The sequence below is a fragment of the Gopherus evgoodei genome, chromosome 11, assembly GCF_007399415.2.
Source record: "Gopherus evgoodei ecotype Sinaloan lineage chromosome 11, rGopEvg1_v1.p, whole genome shotgun sequence".
In the NCBI taxonomy this organism is placed as follows: domain Eukaryota; kingdom Metazoa; phylum Chordata; order Testudines; family Testudinidae; genus Gopherus; species Gopherus evgoodei.
The window spans coordinates 65,164,192-65,189,478 of NC_044332.1; the positions used below are offsets into that span (position 1 = coordinate 65,164,192).

Below are 25,287 nucleotides of genomic sequence, written 5' to 3' on the forward strand. Positions count from 1 at the left end.
CTAGCCAGGTACACAGGAAAAGCCCCAGGAACTTTTGAATTTCATTTCCTGTTTGGTCAGGGTGGCAAACTCAGCAGCACAGGTGACCTTGCATTCTGCCCTGAATTGTAGAGCGTAGAATGTTTCTACGCTCCCCCTATCATCTCCGTCCCTGAGGTTATCACAGATTAGAAGGCAAAAAAAAAAATGCACTCACAATGACTTGTTTTCCGAGCTCATGCAGTCCTCCCGCATTGATAGGGCACAGCTGAATGCATGGAAGCATTCAGTGGCAGAGGCCAGGAAAGAATTAAGTGAGCGCGAAAAGTGAAGAGGACGTGATGCTGAGGTAATGGGGGAGCAAATGGACATGATTAAGAATCTGTGGGGGAGCAAATGGACATGATGAAGCATCTCTTGGAGCTGCAGGAAAGCCAATAAGAGCACAGATCCCCGCTGCATCCACTGTATAACCGCCTACCCTCCTCCCTGTGTTCCATAGCGTCCTTACCCAGATGCCCAAGAACACGGAGGGGGAAGGCTCCGGGCACCCAGCCACTCCACTCCAGAGGATGGCCAAAGCAACAGAAGGCTGTCATTCAAACAGTTTGATTTTTAGTGTGGCTACAATAAGCAACGTGGCCTTGTCCTTCCCTCCTCCCCTACCCCACTCGGGTGAACTTGTCCATTAGCTCCCTCTTTTTTTTTTAATTAATAAAGAAAGAATGCATGGTTTCAAAACAATAGTTACTTTATTTCAAAAGGGGGAGGGTGGTTGGCTTACAGGGAATTAAAATCAACAAAGAGGGTGGGTTTGCATCAAGGAGAAACGCACACAACTGTCACACCGAAGCCTGGCCAGTCATGAAACTGGTTTTCAAAGCCTCTCTGATGCACAGCGTGCCTTGCTGTGCTCTTCTAATTGCCCTGGTGTCTGGCGTGAAACGATTGTCTGCTGTTGCTTTTCTGGAGGGAGGGGTGACTGATGACATGTACCCAAAACCCCCCGCAGCAATGTTTTTACCCCATCAGGCATTGGGAGCTCAACGCAGAATTCCAATGGGCGGCGGAGACTGCAGGAACTGTGGGGTAGCTACCCACAGTGCACCACTCCGTAAGTCAATGCTAGCCACGGTAGTGAGGATGCATGCCGACTTAATGCGCTTAGTGGGGATATACGCAATCGACTGTATAAAATCGATTTCTAAAAATTAACTTCTATAAAATCGATCTAATTTCATAGTGTAGACATACCCTAAGTGTAAGCCACTGCTCAGTGTGTGTTAGGTGATATGAGTCTGTTCCAGCCCTAGCTATGATGGTTAGTTCTCTAGTTCAAGATGTAACAATTAATGCTGATTAGCCATGTAGGTTCCTGGTTTAATCCTCATGTGCTGGCCAAGATGGCAGCTGTCACAAAAGCAGAATGTTCTAGAAAACAGATTGATGTATAATGAAATATTCGCTACCCATGAGGGTCATAAAATTACGCCCCTCTTACAGCTAATTTGGTTCTTCTACTTAGATCCTACAATTATAATCATGGGGAAACTGTATGCTACTATATGAATCCTCTACATGACAGATATCTAACAAGAATGAGGAGATTTAAAAAAAAACCTGTATTTTCCTTGACTCACCACCTGAACATGGATAATGACAGAAGACATCCTGTGAATAGGGATGACCTCTGCAATATATTGGTGATGGGAGTCGTACTGAGTTACTCAGAATAGGGCTTGACAGAATTTAATATCCTCCTGATGACTTCATATTATAGCACATGCCTGTCCATAGTCCATCATCTTGGTGGAATATGGTTCTTTCCTCTTATTTTTGTTCTCTCCTTCATGACTAAGGACCAACCAAATCCTGAAGCCTCTAGTCAAAAATCTCATTGGTTTTAGAGGGAGCTTTACCTGCATAATGATTAATGACTACAGGATTTGGCCTATATCTATAAAACTATCTATAATATAAACATTTCATACTAGGTTAGGGGCAGGAAGGATGCAGCTCATTAATTTTTGTCACACTGATTAGTTTTGTTAAATTAGAAAGGGAACTTTGTGAAAGTGATGAGTTATGGTAAGGCATATGAATGCCTCCTCAAATTGTTAGCACTAAAGATGTGGTTACTTGAAACCTGGTGCCACCTTTCAGGAGATGCAAATATGTGTATAGCTACTGCATTACTTATGCTCTATTTCTCATAATAATTTAGACATAATGTAATAATACTCTCTAGAATGCCGAGCATCTAGCAGTTTCTGGCACTATAATGAAATATCAATAGGCACACTGTGATCTGAAAGCTGGTATCTTATTGGAATTGTATCAACTTCCACAGGAAAACCTTTTAGGGTTATCTTTGGCAAATTACAGTACAGTAAAATAGGTTACAAAGGTACCTGGGAAAAGACAGTCCAGAGTCTGATGGAAGGTATATGAGTAGTGCTAGGCAGGAAACAGTTCTAGAAAACTTTTGGGGATTTCAAAAACTTTTTCCATCTCAGTTTGGGACAAATACTTAAATCTCAATTTTCATGAACTGACAATCCAAAATAAGTTCTGGTTCAGGTCAAATGAAACATTTTGGTTTGATTTTTGACTTTTTTAAATTTTTAATGTATTTTACTACAATTAGCTTACATCTTGAAATGAACATTTCAAGGCAAAAACCTGACATTTTCATTTTGAAAGGATCATTTTGATAATTTCAAAACTTTTAGAAAAAAGTTTTTGAAATGGGAAATTTGTCGAAAACTCATCCTTTCCCAAGAACAGTTTTGGTTTTGATGAGTCTGCATTTTCTGACCAAAAAACAGATTTGTTTGAAAAAAATGCCAACAAGCTTCATATGTGATTGTACATTAAATATAGATGTGAAATGTAAGTATTAAGATGAATAAGTAGGGGCTGTTTGTTTCAACATGCCAATCATTCCATAGACCCAGTCCTGATCTCACACCAATTTTACTCCAGTAGAAGTCCATTGACTTGACTGAAGTTAGACTGATTTGGAATAAATATGAAATTACCTAATTCTCAGCATATACTGAGTTAAGTCATTTCAGTATATTTTTTTGTTACTTATAAATACATCAGAAAATAATTAGGGTTGCAAATATCATTTTGGACTAAACATTTTTGAATTTGAGGACTTTGTCTTCCTCTGTGCTTGGAAACAAACACTGTCATCAGTTCCACAGTCTAAATCATGGATGAATTTATATAGACATATAGATAGTATATACTGAATAACTAAAATGTATAAATCCAGATTTACATTTAACAATGGCACATGGCACTGTGTGTTATTTTTTCCCAAACTGTTTGTGTAGCAAATAATCTGGATCCAGACCTTTTCTTTTTCATTCCTGCAGAAGGGCCAAGTACTAAATGTGCACGGAGACTGAATTCTTGACTCCAAGTCCAGATTAAGGCACATTGGTAGGGTTGCACTGGGCTGCTTGCACTGCCACCACTCATGTTGTACCTTTTCTTTGGAGAAACAGATTCTGTTTCCCCTGCTACTAACTGGAACCAGTCACAAACACTAAAGGCTAGTTTGGAATTTTACAGTCTCCCCCAGGAGCAGACCAGTGAGGGAATTGTGACTAAGTATCATAATTTGTTTCCCATTTGCTCCCGGATTGAAATAATATACTATTTCCCTAGGGCAACAGCGGATTAAATTCTTCTCCATGCTGTCTCAACAATGTTGGCAATGCATTCTGAGGGTTCAGTTAAGGCACGTTCTTTACTACTGCCTAACCTTTCCTACTCTCCCATGTAGCAGTTTGGGGAATACCTGCCTTTGTTTGTTTGGTCTTCCCACTGTGTTCTGGCCAGCAAATAGGGTAGCCTGCACAGAGGACTTAAGAAACACCTTACACCCTTCTGCACGTCTGCATGGGCATGTTTGCAAGTAACAACCTTTTAAAAAGTAAATAACTTTTTTAAAATTGACATCTTTTTTATGCACAAATTTACAGCAGCTTGTGGACTGTATTGTTAACTGGAGACAGCATTAAATGTCTATTACCAGTTTTTCAAATAAAATTAAAATTCCTGCTTGGCTGTTCAGTTCAAAGTAAAGTTCTGTGAAATTTCAAAGGTATTGAAACATTTTGTGATAGCGAAGATTTCATCTCTGGCCATGTCCTGTGTGATATTAAAATATTTTACAACATAGGAAGGCAAAACTGATTACCAATATAGAAGCTTTCATTTTTTCTCTTCAAAGTCCTAGCAGTTTTAATAAGTTATATTTTGTTGTAACAGAATGAATAGCTAAATAAAAATGTAGTTGCTAGAAAGCCTTGAGGAGTAAAAGCCCAGAGGTCTTATTGGAGCATCCTTGGTGTAACAGCAGTTTAATGAAGTAGTCTGGCAAGATAACTCCATATTTATTGAGAAACAATTCTGGTTTTTTTTTAATTTTGGGGTGCTGGTTTACTGCTTAATATATTTCAAACAAACTGGTATGAACTAGACTAGGGTCTATTATCCTGGCATTTAACTCCATGAAATCAGATTAAATGTTTCACTCTGCAGTAGGAATGAATATCATTAAACATTTTACTCCAAGTAATGACACAAATACAAATGAAGATTTGTGTGTCTGTAAAATAAATAAAGGGGACCGAATCAAATCCTTCTTTTCTTTTTCCTTTTCTTTTCACCTTCTAACTGCTTTGTCCAGTTGCATTCTAAAAGTCACAAATGAAGGAAGCTTCCACCACTTCTTCCAGGAGCCTATTGCATCATCTAGTTCAACTTACTCGTGTTCAACTTTTCCTGACTTTGGACCAGATTGGTTGGTGTAAATCAGTGATCTCTGTCACAGAGTGAACTGGCCCTTTAAGGGGGTTGGGGTACTGCAGCCTTTGTGCCATTTGTAGCCCTCCTCCCCAGGTGACAAGAATGAGTCCAAGGGTCATGTGATGGGATCATGTGACTCAAACCCAGGCCTGCTGGGAGATATAATGGGCAGCCTGAATTCAGGGAGCTGGAGTTCAGGGAATGTCTCAGAGAAGTTGGAGGGCTGTATGAGCTGATGTGCAAAAGATTCTCCTTCTCTACCACGTAGAGACCTGAAGTGAGAGAAAGAAATACAGGGAGACTCCAGCAGAGACTGAGAAACAAGTTCTCTGTTCCAGCTAAAGGAAAAAGCTTTGCTGGAGCTACCTACAGTAAGATGAAAGAGCAGAACCCTTCAAAGGAGTGCAATGAACTGGTAGAAGAAGCTTGGGGATTTCCAGTTTTGGGATGAACTGTTGTTTTATGTTAACAACCAGCACCCAACGGGGGGAGTAATTACAAAGCACCAGTTGGGATTGTTTTGTTTGATTACAGAAGTAGAGAAACAAGCATTGGCAGGAGGGTCCAATATCAAATTGGGAATAGGGTTTGAAAGTGTTATATATTCCATTAAAGTCAATGGTGCTATACCAGCTTACATCAGCTGAGAATGTTTCCCGCTGAGTCTGAATTTTTTCCTGTATTAATGTTGTCCCATAACTCCTAGCTAAATTTCCATGTTCCAGATGGAGCAATTCATCTCCTACCTTTGTGTCCACATCCATTTGATATTTATGGACTGTTATGGACTCTTAATTTGTCAAACTGCACTATGTGTATTTAGTTCTTTTAGTCATTCCTCCCAAATCAGTCTCTAATCAGTTGATCTTCTCTGGCCTATCTCCCTGCTCTGTCCCTTCTGAGGTGCTGGAACTGGATTAACAGCTCGTCCAAGAACAATGCTGGATTCTATTGCTGTACTATTGTGCGGAAAAGGGTGCATAATGGTTAAAATTAACAATGAAGACTTGGAAGATCTCTGTGGTTTGGTTATAGAAAGAAACCAGGCACAGGAATGGAAAACTTTTGCTTTGAGGGCTGGAAATGGGAGACCAATACAACCAGCACCAAATTGTGGCATTTGGATACCAGCCTGCTTTGTGGATGGTACAGTATGATACATTTTGGAGTCCAAGAAAGCATGATGTGGGTGGAACAAGAAGGGCTGTGCAAACTGCACCATGCTGTGTTTGGAGCAGTTGCTCCCCTTTCAGTGCCAAATCACCTCTGCAAGCCAGGGTGTGGGCAGTAGCCTTAGTTGCTCTCTGATTGTCCCAAACTCATGTGAGGGAGCACAAGACAAGAGGAAGCAAAAGCCTCTTTGCAGGAGGGTCAGAATAATCTAGCCCAGATCAGGATCTGCTTGACTTCAGTGAGACAGCTCATAGCAGGATTGGGCCAACAGATAGTAAAGACTTTGAAATAGGGAACTTTATATATAATAAAATTCTCCTCTGAACATAGTCTTTCAAAGTTTAAATCCTATTGCAAAACAAAGATATTTTATGAAAATTATTAATGCAAATTTAATATTCCAAAAGGGCAGTGGAAACCTCTAGTTTATTTGATGGATAACATGTTTAGCAATCTTGAAATTTCATCTGTATCTTTAATATCTTTGTAAATGACCATTGTATTTAATTAGCTAACACTTAATTAGACAAAGATTTGTCCAGCATCTCCTGTTCATTAAATTAGAAAACATTTTCTATTTTAATTAACATGGCGTTTTATATAATCAATTTAATGAAATGCCATCTGCAGTTCTAATAATATTTTGTGCAGCACCACATGACTGACATGTGTTGATGGCACTTATCAACTCCTCTTATATTCATATCATTGAAAAAATAAGGACCCTGACCTTCAAACACAGCTGTGTATACCGTAAAGCTGAATTTTATTTTTACAAACTGTCAGAAAAAGTTATAACTATCCTTAATTTAATTCTGTTACCACTATCACAATAGTGGAAGCTCCATTCTGTTCAGGCACTATACCCACCCCGTAGTACCCATATCTCAGTATGAGACAGCTTCTGCCCTAGAGAGCTTACCGTCAAAATAAACAAAACAGACATTATTATATTGTAACAATTTTGCAGATGAAGGCTGGAATTTGTAAAGGATTTTTAGTGGGATTTGATTGCCTAACCCCCTAATCATAGAAAAATAGGAATGGAGTGGACTTTGATAGGTCATCTAGTCCAGTCCCCTGCCCTTGACATGGTTTGTTTTTGACAAATCCATGTTGTCTGTTACTTCTCACCTTATTATCTTCTAGGTTCTTACAAATTGATTGTTTGATTATTTGCTCCATTATCTTTCTGGGGAGTGAAGTTAAAATGACTGGGGAGTGAAGTTAAAATGACTGGTCTATAATTCCCTGAGTTGTCTTTATTCCCCTTTTTATAGATACATTCTATATCTTCCCTTTTCCAGGCCTCTAGGATTTCTCCTGTCTGCCACAAGTTCTCGAAGGTCATTACTAATGGCTCAGATCTCTCCAGCCAGTTACTTAAATATTCTAGGTATTGCATCAGGCCCTGCTGACTTGAAGACATTTAACTTGTCTAAGTCATTCTTAACTTGTTCTTTCCCTATTTTAGGCTCAGATCCTACCTCATTTATACTGATGTTCCCTGTTAATCATCCAATCACTGCTAACATTTTTGGTGAAAACGGGAAAATAAAAAGGCATTTAACACTTTGGGTTTTGCTGTGTTTTCTGTTATTTTCTGTCCCTTCTCACTGAGTAATGGGCCTACCCAGTTCTTGGCCCCCTCTTTCCCATATATTTGTTCAATGTTTTCTTGTTACGCTTCTTCCCTAGATAGTTTAATTTGTTTTGGCCTTTCTAATTTTGTCCATGCTTGTGTTTCTTTTTTTATATTATTCTTTGTAATTTGACGTAGTTTCTATTTTGTGTATGATTCTTCTGAGTTTCAGAGTACTGAAGATTTCTTGGTTAAACCAGGGCAGTCCCTTGCTATACTCTTACTATCTTTGCTATGCATTGGAATAGTGCATTGGGAAAGTTTGCTCTTGTGCCCTTAATAATGTTTTTTTTACAAAAGTCTCAACTCTCCTGAACTCTTTTTTTCCCCTTAGATTTACTTCCCAGGGGAATCTTACCTACTCGTTCTCTAAGTTTGCTAACATTTGACTTCCTGCTAACATCTTCATTGTGCTATTTACCCTCCTATCACTCCTTAGAATCATGAACTTTCTCATTTCATGATTGCTTCACCCAAGATGCCTTCCACCTTCAAACTTTCAACCAGTTGCTCCCTATTAGAATGAATTCTAGAACAGCCTTTCCAGTAATTGCATTGTCCTCCTTCTATAGTTTCCAGTGCATTCCATAACTTGTGGGATAATCAGCACCCTGCTGTATTTTCCCAACAGATGTCTGGGTAGTTGAAGTCCCCCATCACCACCAAATCCTGTACTTTGGATATCTTTGTTAGTTGTTATAAAAAAGCCTCATCCAGCTCTTCCTGGATAGGTGCTCTATAGGAGACCATAACATCAAACTTGTTTTTAACCCTTTTGTCCTTCCTCATAGACTTACAACAGGTCTTGTGTGTCAACCTCAGTACAAATATATACATCTTTGATATACAAGGCAACATCTCCTCCCCTTTTTCCCTGCCTGTCCTTCCTGAACAAGCTGTACACTTGAATACCAATATTCCAGTCGTGAATTATTCCACCAAGTTTTTGTGATGCCAATTGTCATAACTGTAAATTTTTGCTACTATTTCTAGCTCTTCCCATTTATTCCCCATACTTCTTATATTAGTATGCAGACATCTAAGATGTTTGTTTGTTTGTTCGATTGATTTTGCCTTTATTTTCCTTCTTGTCGCTTTGTCCCTGCGATGATTGCTCATGTTCCTCCCAGATTTTGACCCTTCACCCAGCTTTCCATTGTTTTGGACTTATCTGTGATTTTTGTCTCCTCCTTCCATTGAGCCCACCTCACTGGGTTACTTATTGTGAAAGCATCCTTGTTATCCCCAAATAATCCAAACCTTACTGTATGTTCTTCCACAGTTATTCTCACACTGACTTTAACAGTAATTTATCTTTGTATGTCCACAACTGACTCACGTCTGGCTCAATCTCAGCTCTTCCAGTTGCAATGCACAGTTAGCAAGTTTATGGTAATTTGGGAATCCCTTTGCCTCTTTGAAAAATTAGTAGGCTTGTGTACTTATTTGATTGGACATGTCTCTGAGTTTTTTTTCCTGGCAAGCACAACCAGGACCTGAAGAAGGACATAAAGAATTAAAAGGGACAAGCTCCAAAAGTACTGAATGAACTGAGGAGGTATATTGGTATGAAATGCAGTTGTGGCCTAGTAGATAGGGCACTGGACTGAAAAATCAGGAGAGATGGGTACTATTCATAGCTCTGCTTCTGTCCTGCTGTATAATCTCAGGCAAATAATTTCACCTCTGTGTGTCTGTTTCCCTTAGCTCCCTTATCTATCCTTTTTAGTACTATAAAATCTCTTGGGCAAGAATTATCTCTCATATGTTTGTACAGTTTCTAGCTCAATGGGGCCCTAAACTCAGTTGGCGCTTCAAGGTGCAGTTATAATAATGATGAGAAAAATGTTGGTTCTGAGAGAGAAATAACTAATATATTTGTGGAATTTCGCCTAGTTTTGTATAGGTAGGATTCAAATTCAGCCCTGTGTAAATGGGAACAATTGCACTGATGTCAGTAAACAGGGATTTCTACTTGGAGAAAGGGAACTATGAGTGTTAATTTTGGGAGAGTTGGAAAAGGATAATGTGCAAACCGCCTGCATGGAGTAATGCTACAATGCTATTGTTTGGAATTTGGATAGTCTAAACTGCCACTGGAGTTGTCATGTGCAGCTGTGGTAGATGTACATGCACTAGCTTTGATTGAGCTAACCTACTAAAAATAAAACCGTGTAGCTGCAAGAGCACACTTGGTGGCTCGGGCCATTTCACACCCTAGCTGTGTACTAGGGTGGCTAGTCCATGCTGCTGTCTGTGCCACCATGCCTACATATCCATTTTTATAACACTAGCTTAATGAAACCTAGTGTGCATAACTCTACCCTGGCTGGAAATTACAGCTCAGTTTAATTAGATGACTGCTTTGGTAATGCAGTGCTACAGTCCAGGGCTGGATTCTGATGCCCTTACTCACTTTTACTCATAATGAGCAAGGATGGCAGAATCTGGCTCTTAATATTTCTGAACTTTTCTCCCAAAAACTGCACTGCTGGCTTGTTTCCAAGAATGGGGATGGATATTGAATGAGGGAGGTGAAATTACTGGCCAGCAGCAATAGTCTTCTGAGAGTACCGCCTCTGAGAGTACTACCTCTGCAGAGTCATACTCATCCTCTATCAGCCTGGGAAGTATGAAGGGCTTCCAAACCTTCACTTTCTACCCACAGCTATGACATTTTCAGTGCATATTGTGAAGCACCCTATCCCAGCTGTTTTTAAAGTCCGGGTCCACACTGCGTAGCAAATATCTCCAAAATATAGCACTGAGGAAAAAATATCATCCAAGAATTCCAGTTACTAGACTGTTTTGGAGTAGCATGACTAACTTGAAACTTGAAATAGTGAAAGAGTTGCTTGAACACAGTGAAATATGAAATTGGATTCAGCACTAATTATCTAAAGCTCAGTTCATTTCATCTCTGGTTTTTATTTCTTTCTAAAATAATTAGTCAATATAGATAGTAGCTCAAACTCTATTTTTACCCTGGTATAATTCTAGTGACTTCATTTCAAGTGATAGAAGTATAATTCAGAACAGAATCTGGCCCATTTTCCCCTTCAAACAGCAAATTATTTTTAAGTAGTATTGAACAGGGACTGATTTTCAAACAGGCTGAGCATTCACAATGTGAAGTGAAGCCAATGGGAACTGCAGGTGCCTGAAAATTAGATCCATGGCATCTAAAAAGTGCAACAGTATAGAAAAAGTAGTAAAATGGGAGTGCGAATGTTTAGATGGGACTGTCTATGTGTGTGTTGAAAGAATGTGGAGGGTTTCTATATTTATTGCTTTGCATTTTGTGATATTTTGTCTTTGACACTTTAGGGAACAATACGTATCAGACAAGGCACATGATAGATCTGTGCCAATAACATTTGCAGAACCTTTAGAAGTGGTGAACATCATTAGTCATACTGTCACTTCACTGCTGTTTCTTTCCAGGCTCGTCTCAAAGCTTTAGCTGCATGGCGCAAACAAAAACATGGGCACTACTAAAATGTTATTAATGTAAAAAATGATTCCTAGTTTAGAAATATTGGGACGGTGCCTTTGCATATTGTGTAATTGCATCACAATGTGAGGGCTAAATTCATGCTTTTGAAATCTGCATCCAAAAATATAATTTAAATTGCTTATGTGAATTCCAACAGGGTTTAATGGCTGAAGCCTTCTCCATCCGCTGTTCCCTTTAATGTTTTGCAATCTGTTCTTCCAGCATAGACAGAGGCTGGAGTAACATGGATTGCTAGCATTTGCGACAAATTGTTCATATTCTTCAACATTCTTCTTTCTGTCCCATAATATCATATTTTATGAAGGATCTGCTTCATTTGGTTTTCAAATAAATGCACGGTCATTGGATGCATCTGTTTTTTACATATTCCATTCCTTCCTTTTTTTCCAAATTGGGTATATCACTTGCTACTGAGCTAGATGCGGGTTGTAAATCTTGCTGTAGTACCAATGAAATTTTTAAAATCCATTTTCTTTAATTTATACATAAAAATAGGAAAATGCAGATGCAAGTATGCGGAAAAAAAGATATATTTAGGATCATATCTTGTCTCTGTTAAAATCAGTGGGTTTTGCCATTGACTTCAGTGAGCCAGGATTTCACCCTTTGTCTCCTACCACCATGGGATGCTTCATGTGTCTTCCTCTGCTCTCATTCTATAGGTACCCAGCCCCAGGTAACACAGAATTACATCCTATGGAAGGGGGAAAGGAACTCTTATAACTGGGCAGCCCCTCTGGGACTAGCAAAGCCTCTGCCAGGCTTAAACTCCCCAGAGCCAGTTGTTGAGGGAGTAAACCCTCAGTCACATAGCACCTCTTCCTCTACCCTGATTACGTTGTTTGATTACCAAACTGACTCCAGTGGTACTAGGGGAGCATATCATGCTCCATAATAAGGATGAGACCAAGGACGAGAGTATTGTCCAGGTGGAAATAGGAGTTCAGTGAGTTAATATCCTAATATATTAGACTATGGATCCTGATTGTGTGTGTGTAGTGGAAGGGGCAATACTGAGGATGGGGTTGATGCTGCTTTTTCTCCTCTTTTGTAGGTACAGTATTTGTGGCATGCCATTCTTCCTTTTAACTTATTGTTAACACCCTGCTCTGGAGCTACTTATAGCACTCAGGCACCCATCTGCAGCAGGGTAGTGGTGGTGGTGGTACTACTTCAGTTGCATATGTAAAGCTGAACTCCTCCCCAGACCCACTTTTGAACTAGTAGAACTAGACATGGAGTAACTGTAGAAGGCCCTGGTCACACCTCTGTAACCATGGACATCAGAACTTCATAAATGACCAATGGAATTTCTGCCCTCTTGCATGTGTGGACCCTCCTTTGCCCACTAGACGGTACAGAAAAAAATTGGAATTCCTGTGGCCTTTCAGGGCCATCTAGGGCAGGCACTCCAAGGGGTGTGGGCTGATATCTGAAGAATGGGACCCATCACCTCTTGGAGCTGTGGTGAATTGATATATTTTTAAAATGAACAAATACTGGGGAAAGGAAGATTTGGGCAGAATCTGTATAGAAGTGGGAGAAACAAACAATATGAAATTTAAAATTACTGAGCCTAGGGTCATTTGGTGAAGGCTATAGCTTGACAGAGCATGATAAATGTACATTAGTATAAATAAATTTTGGTAGAGAAATTTCATCAGACCTCATACACATATCTTTTACCCACTCTTAGTTTTTGTCACTGTTTCAAACCTATCTAGTGTTTTCTCACTTTATAGGAACTTTATAAATATTGTTTTTCACTGAGTGTTTAGTAAAATGCTCTCATGAGTATGTAAAAGAGGGCTTTCTCCATTTATCAGAACTGCCAAAGATAGCCAGTTAATATTTGTAAAGTGCTCTGAAGTTGAAATATGCTGTATAAGTACTAAGTAGTAGTATTATAAATGCAGAAGCAAAGCAATACAATACTTGTTTCCCGAATTCTGCTCTGAGGCTGTTTCAGCTGGGAACAACTCTGCCTCTAAACAGTTACAGCAGTGTGATTATAAGGTTTAGACATTTGAACATGACTTGGCTTTCACAATATGGAAAAATAACCTGTAGTTTCCCACTGTACCTTATAGGATCAAATAGTATTGTGCAACACTGGCATTGCTGGCTCAAGTGAGATTATTGTGATGATTATATATGTATTTGCCATTAACAGTTAAATTTGAATTGCTTAACTATTTAGCTGGCAATCAGAATTGCCAAGACTCTCTGCAAGACAAAATAGTGGCCAAGGGCCAGCTCCTGCAATTAGATCCACGCACGCTGAGCTGTGCACTTTAATGGAGTTCTGCTGACTTTGATAGGGATCCACATTGTGTAGGGATCTGCCTACCCAAAGTCAGTTTTGAAACTAGGACTATAATCAATAAGTTTCTCCTGGGGAAAAAAAGACCCTTTTCTTGCCTGTTACTCTACCATATCACTCCCCACATTCCTTTAAATCCCTCTCTGTTCTCCACTGCATCAAGTTCTAACTTCTATTCTGCAACTTCATGTCTCTTCGTAGGTCTTTCCCTCTTGTTGCATCTACCCAAGCTCCCTTTGCTCCATTACAGTTATGTCATTGGCTTTTCCCACCTGTTTGTTTTCTTCCATGGCATCCCAATACACACAGAATTTTCTGTGCAAATTGGTCTGTGAAGTTATATCCCTCTTCAGATCTGCCATTTAGGCCTACTCTTGCCATGATGTCTATGAGAAATCTGCCAGCCTATTATGGTTTGATTGAGCGGCGGTTGGGGATAGTGCCTTTCAGTAGGTTAGGTCTGGATGCTATCTTGACCATCTGCTAAAGTAAGCAGTGGCACATTGCTGCTGTATCCAGGGAGAATGAATTGTGACTTCCATGCTCCTTCTGTGTTCTGACAGGTAAGTTACTTACTTAACCCCTTGTAGAAGGAGCAGCTTACCTCTCTCCCCTATACCCAGCCAGCTATTGTGGTTGGTGAGTTTTGGGATGGAGCCAGAGCTCCTTTCCCATCTGCGCCCAGTCTTTGTCCATTTCCTTAGGGTGGCTATCAAGCACAACCTCTGCTCTCCCCATGTGGTCTGAATTACAGCTGGCGTCCTTATTCCCCTGCACAGCTGTGTGAGAACTATGATAATCTAGCCCCTATTTGACCAAAATAAATATTCAGAGAATCTGGACCCATCAAGAACCATCACACTATGTAAGAACTAAGCTACATGTCTGTGTGATCTTATAGTCCTCTCTTTCACCTCCCTCTTACATTTCAGCTACCAATCAAAATATCATCATTATGTTGAGTGGCCATCAACTGCTCCATTATCTAGTCTGCTAAGTGTTCTTTATCATACAGAGTGTCATTCATTGGATTGGCACTTTCATATAAATTAATGATGATTGCCCATGATTACTATACTTACATTCAACACTTAAGCCGTGTTTTTTATGTAACATGCTCTCTGAGGATCTCAAAGCACTTTATAGACATTCATTTAATGAATGCTTGTCCACTAAGGTATAATTATATCCAATATGCAGATGGAAGACTGAGGTGCAGTCAGCATCCAGGAATGTTCAATCTGAGAAGTCCTGACTTCCAGTTCTCTTTGCTAACCACTAGGATAACATTTTCTTCCAACTTTACAAACTCTTACATTAATCTTCATTTAGACAGTTGATCATTTCACTGCTGCCTCACATGCCATGTATCTCTGGCTAAATGAACTTCTGGGGCTACATATTGTGCCACTGATCTTGTAAACACTTATGTACTGATATAGCTTTGCTCACATGAGTAGTTTTAACTCATGAGAGGGTACTTAACATGAGTGAAATTATTCATGTGCCGATGTCTTTGTAGGATTGGACCCCAAAGCATGGCCTTCGAAGTACATTTTGCCTGATGTATGTGAGGAAGCAGTGAAATGGTTAATTAAATTAAAGGAGATTCATGTACTATCAGGTCCATCCCAATGCTGTTGTTAGGTGGCATTGCACTAGGGCCTAGGAGTTCTAGTCATGAACCAGGACCCTGTGACGTAATTGTTAATGGAACATCAAAGATTTTGTTTGTTTTTAAATGCATTATACCAGCAGGACAGAGGAATCCTTTCCCCCATCTAGTATGTGACTTGTGTATATACATTTTAAATTCTTCAAGCCAGGCACCAGGTCCTTGCTATATAACATTGACTGTCACTATGGGGCTCTAGTCTTGGTTGTGGCTATTCTGTGCTACTGAAGTACAAATGACAAAAATAATACAAATTTTAAATCTTTACATGCCAGTATATTATGAAGGTATTACTGGCTTGCAAGGAAGCTGTGAACAATAATTGCCAGCAAAGCATTGTCTCTTATTAAAAATGTATCATGTTCATTTTTAGAACTACAGCTATTAATTCTTCACATCACAACCTTCCTCATTTTCACTTCCGAACCAGAGATACAATAATCCTGACCAAAACTCTAACAATCCCACCTCAATAAAGATAGAATATTAGATTAGTAAGGTCTCTTAATTAAACTTCATTAATTTCACAAATCATAGTAGAGCATATTCACCAGTATTATACACTCTGAATTTCTGTACTGTCAATCAGCACTAAACTAGATTTCTCTAAATAAATAAATAAAGCATATTTTGTGATGCTGTAACCTTGATTTTTTTCCCCAAGTCACGTTTTCTTGCTAGTTCATAAAATTCAGCAATCTGTAATGAGTTTCTAAGACATGACAAGGAGTTAGTGGTGTTCTTTTCTCTATTTCAGCATCATTTTTAGCCTTTCCTGTAAGTTTTACTTAAGAACTTTCATTATAATTCCTGTTTTCCAGATATTTATAACAAAGGAGTTATACTTGATTAAATATTGTATCTGCATGAAAGGTTTCATCAAAGCCAGGAAGCTAGGGTCTTTCTCCCTGTCTGCAGGTGTGTTAGGGCTAGTCAAAATCTAGCCCTATGATTTTACCCACAAACTTCGAGTTATACCCTAAAGTATTTAAAAACACAGATGTAACAATTTCTGCAAATGTATTGCAGCCTTAGATTTCCTTCAAAAATAAAAAGGCAAAACTAAGGTTGAATGCTGGATCTATTGAAGACAATAGTAAAACTCCTATCAATTTCAATGTGGGAGGAGGTTAGAATTTCATCTTGGCATCTCTTATTAATGGTGAAGATATGTTAGACAAAACCTTGGGGTTGAAGGTTAAGGCTGACATACCTTTCTTAACCCATATGCTTTCATAATAATCATAGTTAATGTACCTTTATATATTGTAGTTTTGTCTGTAGTTTGAATGTATTGGTGTAAATTATTCTTTTATTATAGTAACTAAAAGTAGAACAAGTTGTTGAGAGAGGATTTACTCACAGTGCAGACTTTAACATGAAATTGTTTTATGTATGTTATGAGTGAACATATCATAACAGATCAGATCATACCTATGTTTTAATCCTTTTCTGCTAGTGTAGTGTAACTCATTCCTTTGATTTACTCATGTTGCATCATCTATTCCTAACTGAAATACAGAACAGAAAAATGTAAGATCTAGTCGGACTGCAATTTATTAAACCAGTAGCAGGGGATTCCTTCCGGATTTATAAATTAGTCAAGTGTGAGAGAACCTAAATGCTTTTATTACGCTTCTGTCCTTTTTCTTTAAATATGTCTGCTGCTCATCACCTGTAGCGATAGTATCACTTACAGGTGATAGGGCAGCAGACGTTTTTAAAGGAAAAGGACAGAAGTGTAACAAAAGCATTCACATGAGAAATAGAATGTCCAGGGTTTGTCCTGCAAAACCTTACCCACTAGAAAGGCTCTTCATCATATGAGTCGTCCGTTGACTTTAATGAATCTACTTGTGTTTCAGGGGTGTTCACGTGAGCAGTTTTCAGCCTTGAAACCATGTGTGTAATTGTACTTGCTTTGCTCACAGGAAGGTGGACTCTCTGAACTCACAGGAATGACCCCATTGAGGATTGTTCCCCTTGAATCAGATGAACAGGATTTGGAGCATAAACAGTTTGATCTATTTAATGATCTCAACACAAGCAAACAAAATAGATATTATGAATGAGGTCCGTTCCTCAGTCTGTTTGCGCACATTTTAATGCATCAGCGTGTCTTGCAATTATTTTGTTTATTAAATATGCCTGTTGTCTCTGCAGATGTATTAAATACTCAGTGTATTTGCTAATTGATAATTCCTTTATTGTTGCAGATACAGAAGTGGTGTATAAAAATAGGAATGGACATGTTGTTAAACTGAATGTAGAAACAAATGCAACCACGTTATTATTGGAAAATACAACTTTTGTAAGTAATACTTATTTTACTCATTAAAATTGTATGTCACTTTTAAATGGCATCCAGTTAATAAGTATTTGGCATTTGTCTATAACAGACAAAGAATGTAGTGCTTAAAAATGATATAGAATCTCTTTAGACTAGATGATATTAGAGATGGAAAATACCACCCATTTCACTGTTAATGGGAGATTTTCCAATCCAGTATATTATCATTTGCTTTGCAGACAATCTGATGGAGGCCTTGAAGGCTGACTTCTGTTGTGCTGCCTACAGTGAATCTAGCTGATGGGTATAATAAGTAGGGTTGATCATAAAATGTGAGAAAAAATTATTAAAACATTGAAAAGTTTTCTGTGGGTGGTTTTTGGTCAAAATCTGAAATTTAAAAAATTCAAAATTTGAAAAATTAAACCATATAGTTGGTTGAAAAATGTGGAGAATTTTGAAAAAAATCCTCAATTTTTTTTCCATTTTGTTAACATTACTATAGATTCAAGAAGCTCTCATTATTGAATAAAGAAAAAATATATATTTCTCATTTCCACTAACCTTTTTCTACTTACCTGTTGCTCTGAACTTAGATCGGATTTCTTGTAAAATGCCTTGCAAGTGGTAGTGTGCTACCTAAATAATAATTATTCTAAGGATACTTTTTGATATTTAGCTGGTTTCCCTTTGTTCTATTTGATCCCATTATGCCCAGTGATACTACCTGTAATCCTCACTTCTTCAAGCCATGCAGTACATATTTCATCCTTTTCAATTCTTCCTTACAAATCTGTCCCTACAGCCCTTTGATCTTTTATGTTGCTGGTTTCTGAATTTACTTCAGTTTTTGGGGACCAGTGTGCCCAGGACTGAATTCAAGACTCATTTTCAACAAAGCCACATGGTCTTTGTTGTGATGCCTTTGCTGATGCAGCCCAAAGTTACCTTGGCTTTGTTTGCTCCCTGTATTTCATTGTAATATAACTTCCTTTCTCCCCCACCTCAGGCGCATTCTCTGTTTCAGGGGCACCAGGCCCCAGCGAGCTGCCTCCTCTAAACACTTCAACTAGTGGTAGGAGAACAGGAGCTCTTGGGAATGAGACAATCTCCAGAAGCAAAGGACTCCCACTGCAGGGGGGCGAGGTCTGCATTTTCTGTTGGTATAGGACTACAGAAAATGCGATACCCTTCTGGACTAAGCAGGAGACAGAGGGGAGGGAATTGTCTGAGAGGTGTTTCTGTGAGACCCAATGTCTCCTGGGTCTATTTCTGGAATGGTGCGCCTTATATCCCAGCCATGCCTCAAGGCTCAATCTGACACTAAGGGCTTGTCTACATCAGAAAGTTGCAGTGCTGGTGAGGGAGTTACAGCGCTGCAACTTTGAAGGTGTACACATCTGCAGGGCACCACCAGCGCTGCAACTCCCTGTTTGCAGCGCTGGCCGTACTCCCGTTTTGTCTCGGGTGTAGAGGATCCAGCGCTGGTGATCCAGCGCTGGTAATCCAATGTAGACAGTTACCAGCGCTTTTCTTGACCTCCGTGGAAGGAGGAAGCCTCTGGTAATCAAGCTGGTTTCCTTTCCTGGTTTGCTCTCTCGGTCCCGGAGCCACCCAGCAAACCGCAGGGAAGGAGACCTGCTTGCTCGGGGTTCTGGGACCGAGAGAGCAAACCGGGAAAGGAGACCAGCTTCGCCGCGGTTTGCTCTCGCGTTCCCGGAGCCACCCAGCAAACCGCAGGGAAGGAGACCTGCTTGCTCGGGGTTCCGGGACCGAGAGAGCAAACCGGGAACGCCGCGGTTTGCTCTCTCGGTCCCGGAGCCAGCCAGCAAACCGCAGGGAAGGAGACCTGCTTGCTCGGGGTTCCGGGACCGAGAGAGCAAACCGGGAAAGGAAACCAGCTTCGCCGCGGTTTGCTCTCTCGGTCCCGGAACCCCGAGCAAGCAGGTCTCCTTCCCTGCGGTTTGCTGGGTGGCTCCGGGAACGCGAGAGCAAACCGCGGCGTTCCCGGTTTGTTCTCTCGGTCCCGGAACCCCGAGCAAGCAGGTCTCCTTCCCTGCGGTTTGCTGGCTGGCTCCGGGACCGAGAGAGCAAACCGCGGCGTTCCCGGTTTGCTCTCTCGGTCCCGGAACCACGAGCAAGCAGGTCTCCTTCCCTGCGGTTTGCTGGGTGGCTCCGGGACCGAGAGAGCAAACCGCGGCGTTCCCGGTTTGCTCTCTCGGTCCCGGAACCCCGAGCAAGCAGGTCTCCTTCCCTGCGGTTTGCTGGGTGGCTCCGGGACCGAGAGAGCAAACCGCGGGGAAGCTGGTTTCCTTTCCCGGTTTGCTCTCTCGTCCCGGAACCCCCCTTGAAGCCGCCCAACAGCGCTGCAGTGTGGCCACATCTAACACCACTTGCAGCGCTGGTTGCTGTAAGTGTGGCCACTCTGCAGCGCTGGCCCTATACAGCTGTACTAATACAGCTGTAACAACCAGCGCTGCAAAATTTTAGATGTAGACATGGCCTGAGAAGGGCAGGCATTACCAATTATAAATGTCTCTTTTTGTCCACTTGAGTAAAAATGCTTCTTTTCCATATGGCAAAACACCATATTTTACAACAAATTGATGTGGACAGCAGCCAAGCACTGCAAATGCCCCCTCTTTTCAGAAGGTTGCTCTGAAAGGTTGCTTTTCTGGGTTTGCATTAGAAGGGACCAGTTCAACCTCAGATCACGCAGACTGAGTTCAAGGCACAAGACACACACCCTTGATTAGAAGTTCGCAACTGACCAAAGATGCCTAATATCCAGCCAATAGTCCAGCAGGCCTATATATGGAACAGAGGCAAAGAATAGAGAGATGATGTGTCTGTTTTCCACAAGAAGTTCATTTGAATGCAGTATGTGAGCATAGTAAAAAGTTGAAAGCACAAATGAGGTAGATTCTACCCACAGTCACATATAAGTGGAATGAAAAAACTGTATGTGGAGCAAAAGCCTAAAAATGACTTTTAGGTATAATAGTAAAGGGGAATTTTGCTGTACCTGACAACTTTCTGTCTGTGATGAATACACAGCAAACAGTCTTAACATCGGGTCATAATGAAACAGAGGCAGGTTGCAGAATTGAAATTCAAAATACTCCCACTTCTCTAAGCTCTACCCTCAAAACTGCTCCCACTTCTCCACACTGCTAGATGGACTCTTCCAAGGCTAAACTCCTGAATCACTAATCATAATTCCTCTCTCATTGTCATATCTGCTTAATCATTAGTGCATAAATAGAAATGGTGCTGGTTTAACACCCTGCAGAGCTGTCTTGTGCTCATCAAAAACACACAGGCACTGGCAATGCAAGTTTCCACACAGGGTCCCATCCTAGAGAAGCCACTTTTCTGTATGAAACATTCTTCCACTTTTCATTCTCTCTTTTTCTGTCCAAAGAGCCAATAAGGGGGTGAGTTTTTCTTAGTGAGGTTGATAATTGCCTGTTAGAAATTGGACTGCAATAATAAACTTCTTTCAGGGACACAACCAAAGAGGGTAGTCATGCTCTTGGTTGCTCTCTAAATTGCCTATATTTGAACCAGAATCTTATAAGTGAATATCATCTTACTTTATTACTAATCCCTTGACGCACACAGGCCCCTAGTGTGCAGCTCAGAGGTTCTTGATTTACTCCTTGGAGACTGCCATTTTGTGCAGAGTAAGTTTTCTTTTATCCTACTTAGTGTCACTTTCTGTCTAAAATGCAGAGGCAAAGCCTTCTGAAAAGCCTTTGAAAGACATTCACTGTGTTCCCTCACCATGTATATCTGCCAGCAAAACTCACTCAGCACAAAAAGGCAGACTCTGGGCTCATTAGTAAGTTCTGTATTACGTGCATTATAGAAAAGGTTTTTTTTCTTTCCTTAAGAAAAATACCACTTTAGTTTTTAATCAAGGTGTAATGGTGCTGGAATTTATTAAGAAGTTCTGGTGTTTTCTTCTTTTAAAGTCTCTATTTCTCCTCCAAAGAGAATGTCTTTTAAACGTTTCTATAGAAAACAGCAGGCTTTTTTCTCAGTCTCCCGTGGATTTATTCAAAGACTGTCTTAAAAATTACCACATTTTAGTATAATTAAGTCATTTGTCCTCTTCAAACATGAGTAGAGAAGACTGAATACTTTATATAATCAGCCCTTTAACAAAGTAATCTAATCGTTAACAAAATGTATCAATAGGGAAAAAATTACAAAACCATTTCAAGAAGCACCATAAATAGTCTATTAGCATCTCTGTAGGTTATTGATTTGATGCATTTTCTGAACTATATCCTTCAACTTCAGTGAACCTGTCAGAATTAACCAGTGAATCGTGTGCCCTCTCTAGCTGACCAGTAAACAGTTAATACTCTAAACCAGTGATATGCAAATGTTAACAGCTGGAAGCTAAGCAACTTCAATAGTCCAGGGAGCCAAAGAGACTAGAAACTAATCACAACATGGCATCTTGAATTTATATTGTGATGCTGTGTCAATGTGTGATGACAATACATTCTCTATTATTTAGCTAATGTTCCTGTCAGGCTGGAAAGTAAGCTCCTCACCAATTTAGCAGTCAGCAGCAAATCTTTATTTTTATTACACAGTATAATTCCAAAATGATTTTGGAGTCATACCACATTTTTGTCTAAATAAGTTTGCCATTTTTCTGACATTTTTTTTCTCCCTTTTTTTAACAGACTCTTTTTACTGTCATTTCTTTTAAAATGTTATCAATAAATGGATTAACTGTTAGTAACCCAATCATAAATGCAGTTGCAGAGATGGCTGCATGAAGGAACAAGGAAGGGGGCTGCATGCTTGCTTGAGCTCATGAAATGCATGCCGATGGCCTCTCATCTTTCTCCCATCCCTCACCATACTGCCAGCATGGCCACCCTCACCTAGATTATATAAACCCCAAACAAAAAAACAATACAGGAAATTGCAAATACGAAAAAAGTATAGGGACCCAGTGACCCATAATCCACTTCCCAATTCATAGCCACTGAAACCAACCAATGTCAACATTCCCCTTCCTTCCACTGCCACCCTCCAAAAAGACCACTAAAAATTAGTAACTGAAAATATGGCAAATGTATTAATTCTCAAAAACTGCTAGGATCCATCTACCAGATGTGTGATGATTAAGGATGTGGGAAGAAGTTAGAAACATGAATAAAATAAGGGCTGTTGCTTTAAGACCCACCAATTCCTGGCCCATTCACTTTGGTCCTGAGCAATCTCCATCCACATGTTAGCTGATTGTGCATATCTTGTGACTGCAGTGGAAAGTCTTAACCTTGAAGGATGACAGCAACAGAAAGGGCGGCGGGGGGCGGAGTAATTTATGCATCACTATTCACACATGCAGTATTGTTAAGATAAATCAATCCTGCTCTTTGTGACCAGAGGCAGGATTCAACAGCAGGAAGGCCATCAAAGCACTTGTGTTCCAGATAGGAAACTGGGTGCATCCTAATAAATTTGTTAGTCTCTAAGGTGCCACAAGTACTCCTGTTCTTTTTAGGTGCATCCTGTGCAGAGTGTGAAGGGGATAATCAAGAGAGAAAGGAGAGTGTTTTATCTCTCTCTAACCTCAGGAGAAACCTGCAGACCATGAGTTTTCACCTTCCATTGCTAAGAGAACAGAGCATGGAGTTATGAGAATCTGTGCAAGGAAGAAAAACACATGGCTCACGAATAACGCTAAGGAACTATCTATATTTATACAAGGAAATGTCTTGTTCTCATTATTGTAATACAAATAAAGTAATGATATTCTTATCTGAACATCACACATCAATCACAGAAGCACAGAGAGGAGTGATCGTAGGTCCCAGAGTGAGGTAGTAGCAACCTGGGATACCACCAGGAGTCTAGACTCTGTCTTTTGCTGTAGTCTCTAAATCAAACAGCTTAACTCAAACAGCATCAGATCACCTCAGCAGACAAGCATCTATGGGATGGGAGGAGACATTCTCTTACTTCCTTTATTGCTGGCATGGCATTTCTTTTTTCTCTTCCCACTCCTTGTAAATTTCTGGCTGTAGAGGAGTAGGGCAAATGGAAGGAGGAGAGATTCATTTCCCCCCAACACTTCTGCATAAAAGAAAGAGTTAGTTTCTCCTCCTTTTGCTGATCTCTCCACACTCCACTAACTATATGCATATTACCATATATGCAGCAGAAGCCGTAGGATCAATTTCTGGCAGCATGGTTGGAAGGAAGGAAATGGGTTTAACTGGACAAAGGAGCTGTCAAGGTATTATTCCCACTTTGAACTTTAGCGTCCAGAAAGTGGGGACCTGCATGTACCCTTCTAAGCTTAATTCCTGGCTTAGATCTGATAACGCTGCCACCAACCGAAAATATAGTGTTTTGGTACACTTTCTGTCCCCCAAAACCCTTCCCTGGGGGACCCAAAACTCAAATCCCTTGGGTCTTAAAACAGAGAGAAATAAACCATTCCCCCTCCTTTCCCCCTCCTAGACTTTCCCTGAGAGATACACTGATCCAAACTCCTTGGATCCTAAAACAGAGAGGAATTAACCTTTCCCCCTACTTCTTTCCCCCCACCACTCCCTGGTGAGTTCAGACCCAATCCCCTTGAGTTTTACACAAGGAAAAAATCAATCAGGTTCTGAAAAAAGAAAGCTTTTAATTAAAGAGAGAAAAAGTAAAAACTGTCTCTGTAAAACCAAAATGGAAAATGTTTACAGGGTCTTCAGCTTATATAGACTAGGGGGAATCCCTCCCCCCTAGCCTAAGATACAAGTACAGCAAACAGAGGAAAAAAATTTCCTTCCAGCAAAATACACATATGCAAATAAAGAAAACAAACGTAAAGACTAATCCGCCTTCTATCTAGTACTTACTATTTTGAAAATGATAGACTGTTTCAGAAAGATTGGAAAAACCTGGTTGCATGTCTGGCCCCTCTTAACTCCAAGAGAGAACAACGAACAACCCAAAAAGCACAAACAAAGAGTTCCCTCCACCAAGATTTGAAAGTATCTTGTTCCCCGATTGGTCCTTTGGTCAGGTGTCAGCCAGGTTCACTGAGCTTGTTTACCCTTTACAGGTAAAAGAGACATTAGCCCTTAACTATCTGTTTATGACAGGAGCCCTTTGGGTTTTCCATGCAGCCAGTTTAGTTCTGGAGTTATCCCTGCTATGAAAACTTGCTTTTCTGAGTCACACTTACACTGCTGGAGTGTTGATTGGATGTGCAAGCTCTGAAAGTCACATAGAAGTACCTTGTGCCATGTATTCAAAGTCTTGTGGGTGATGGGTTTGAACTCCAGACCCTAATAACAAAAGACATTAGTTGGTAAGGAGACTTATCCACTGATCTACATCAGAAAGGTCTATATTGCTGAGAAATGTCATGTTGCTTTTGGTGCATTTTTAGCTTGCAAATTTATGTGCATGAGATGGGTGTGGAAAAAAGTGAGTCATTCCAAAGTGATGCTTACTGTCCAGCAAGCGTTCAAGAGAATGCCACATCAAATTAATGCAGTCCCTCTACTTTCCTTGTCCTTCAGAGGACTAATCTTAGAAATATAGAATAAAATAATTTGGATTTATGCAGTTGCCTCACCAAGCATATTTAATTATCCTAAAATTATGTTCTAATTTGATCCCCTCACATAGTTAGGGGACCCTGTTAAAAATATGAATCTCATGCACTTATGTTTATCCTTGCTCTTCAAAAATCCACCTTCCCCATGGCCCTGGTGCTCTACCTTTTCAAGAAAGCTTAATGTCAGGCTTAAGAGCCTCAGTCCTGGGTCTCATCCAGTTAATCTGTTTAAATTGCACAAGTTTCCAGGGGCTTCCCATTTGATGTACCCAA

At 40.1% G+C, this 25,287-nt stretch overlaps 1 protein-coding gene across 2 annotated transcripts in view; it reads left to right on the forward strand.

The window, feature by feature from the left end:
* The window catches only part of DPP10 (dipeptidyl peptidase like 10), an 863,493-nt gene that overhangs the window by 633,073 nt on the left and 205,133 nt on the right, over window positions 1-25,287 (forward strand). For both annotated transcript variants that reach the window (XM_030580652.1, XM_030580651.1), the window contains exon 4: window positions 17,353-17,447. In XM_030580652.1, coding sequence (XP_030436512.1) covers window positions 17,353-17,447 — 95 coding nt within the window. The remainder of the gene's footprint in view (window positions 1-17,352; window positions 17,448-25,287) is intronic.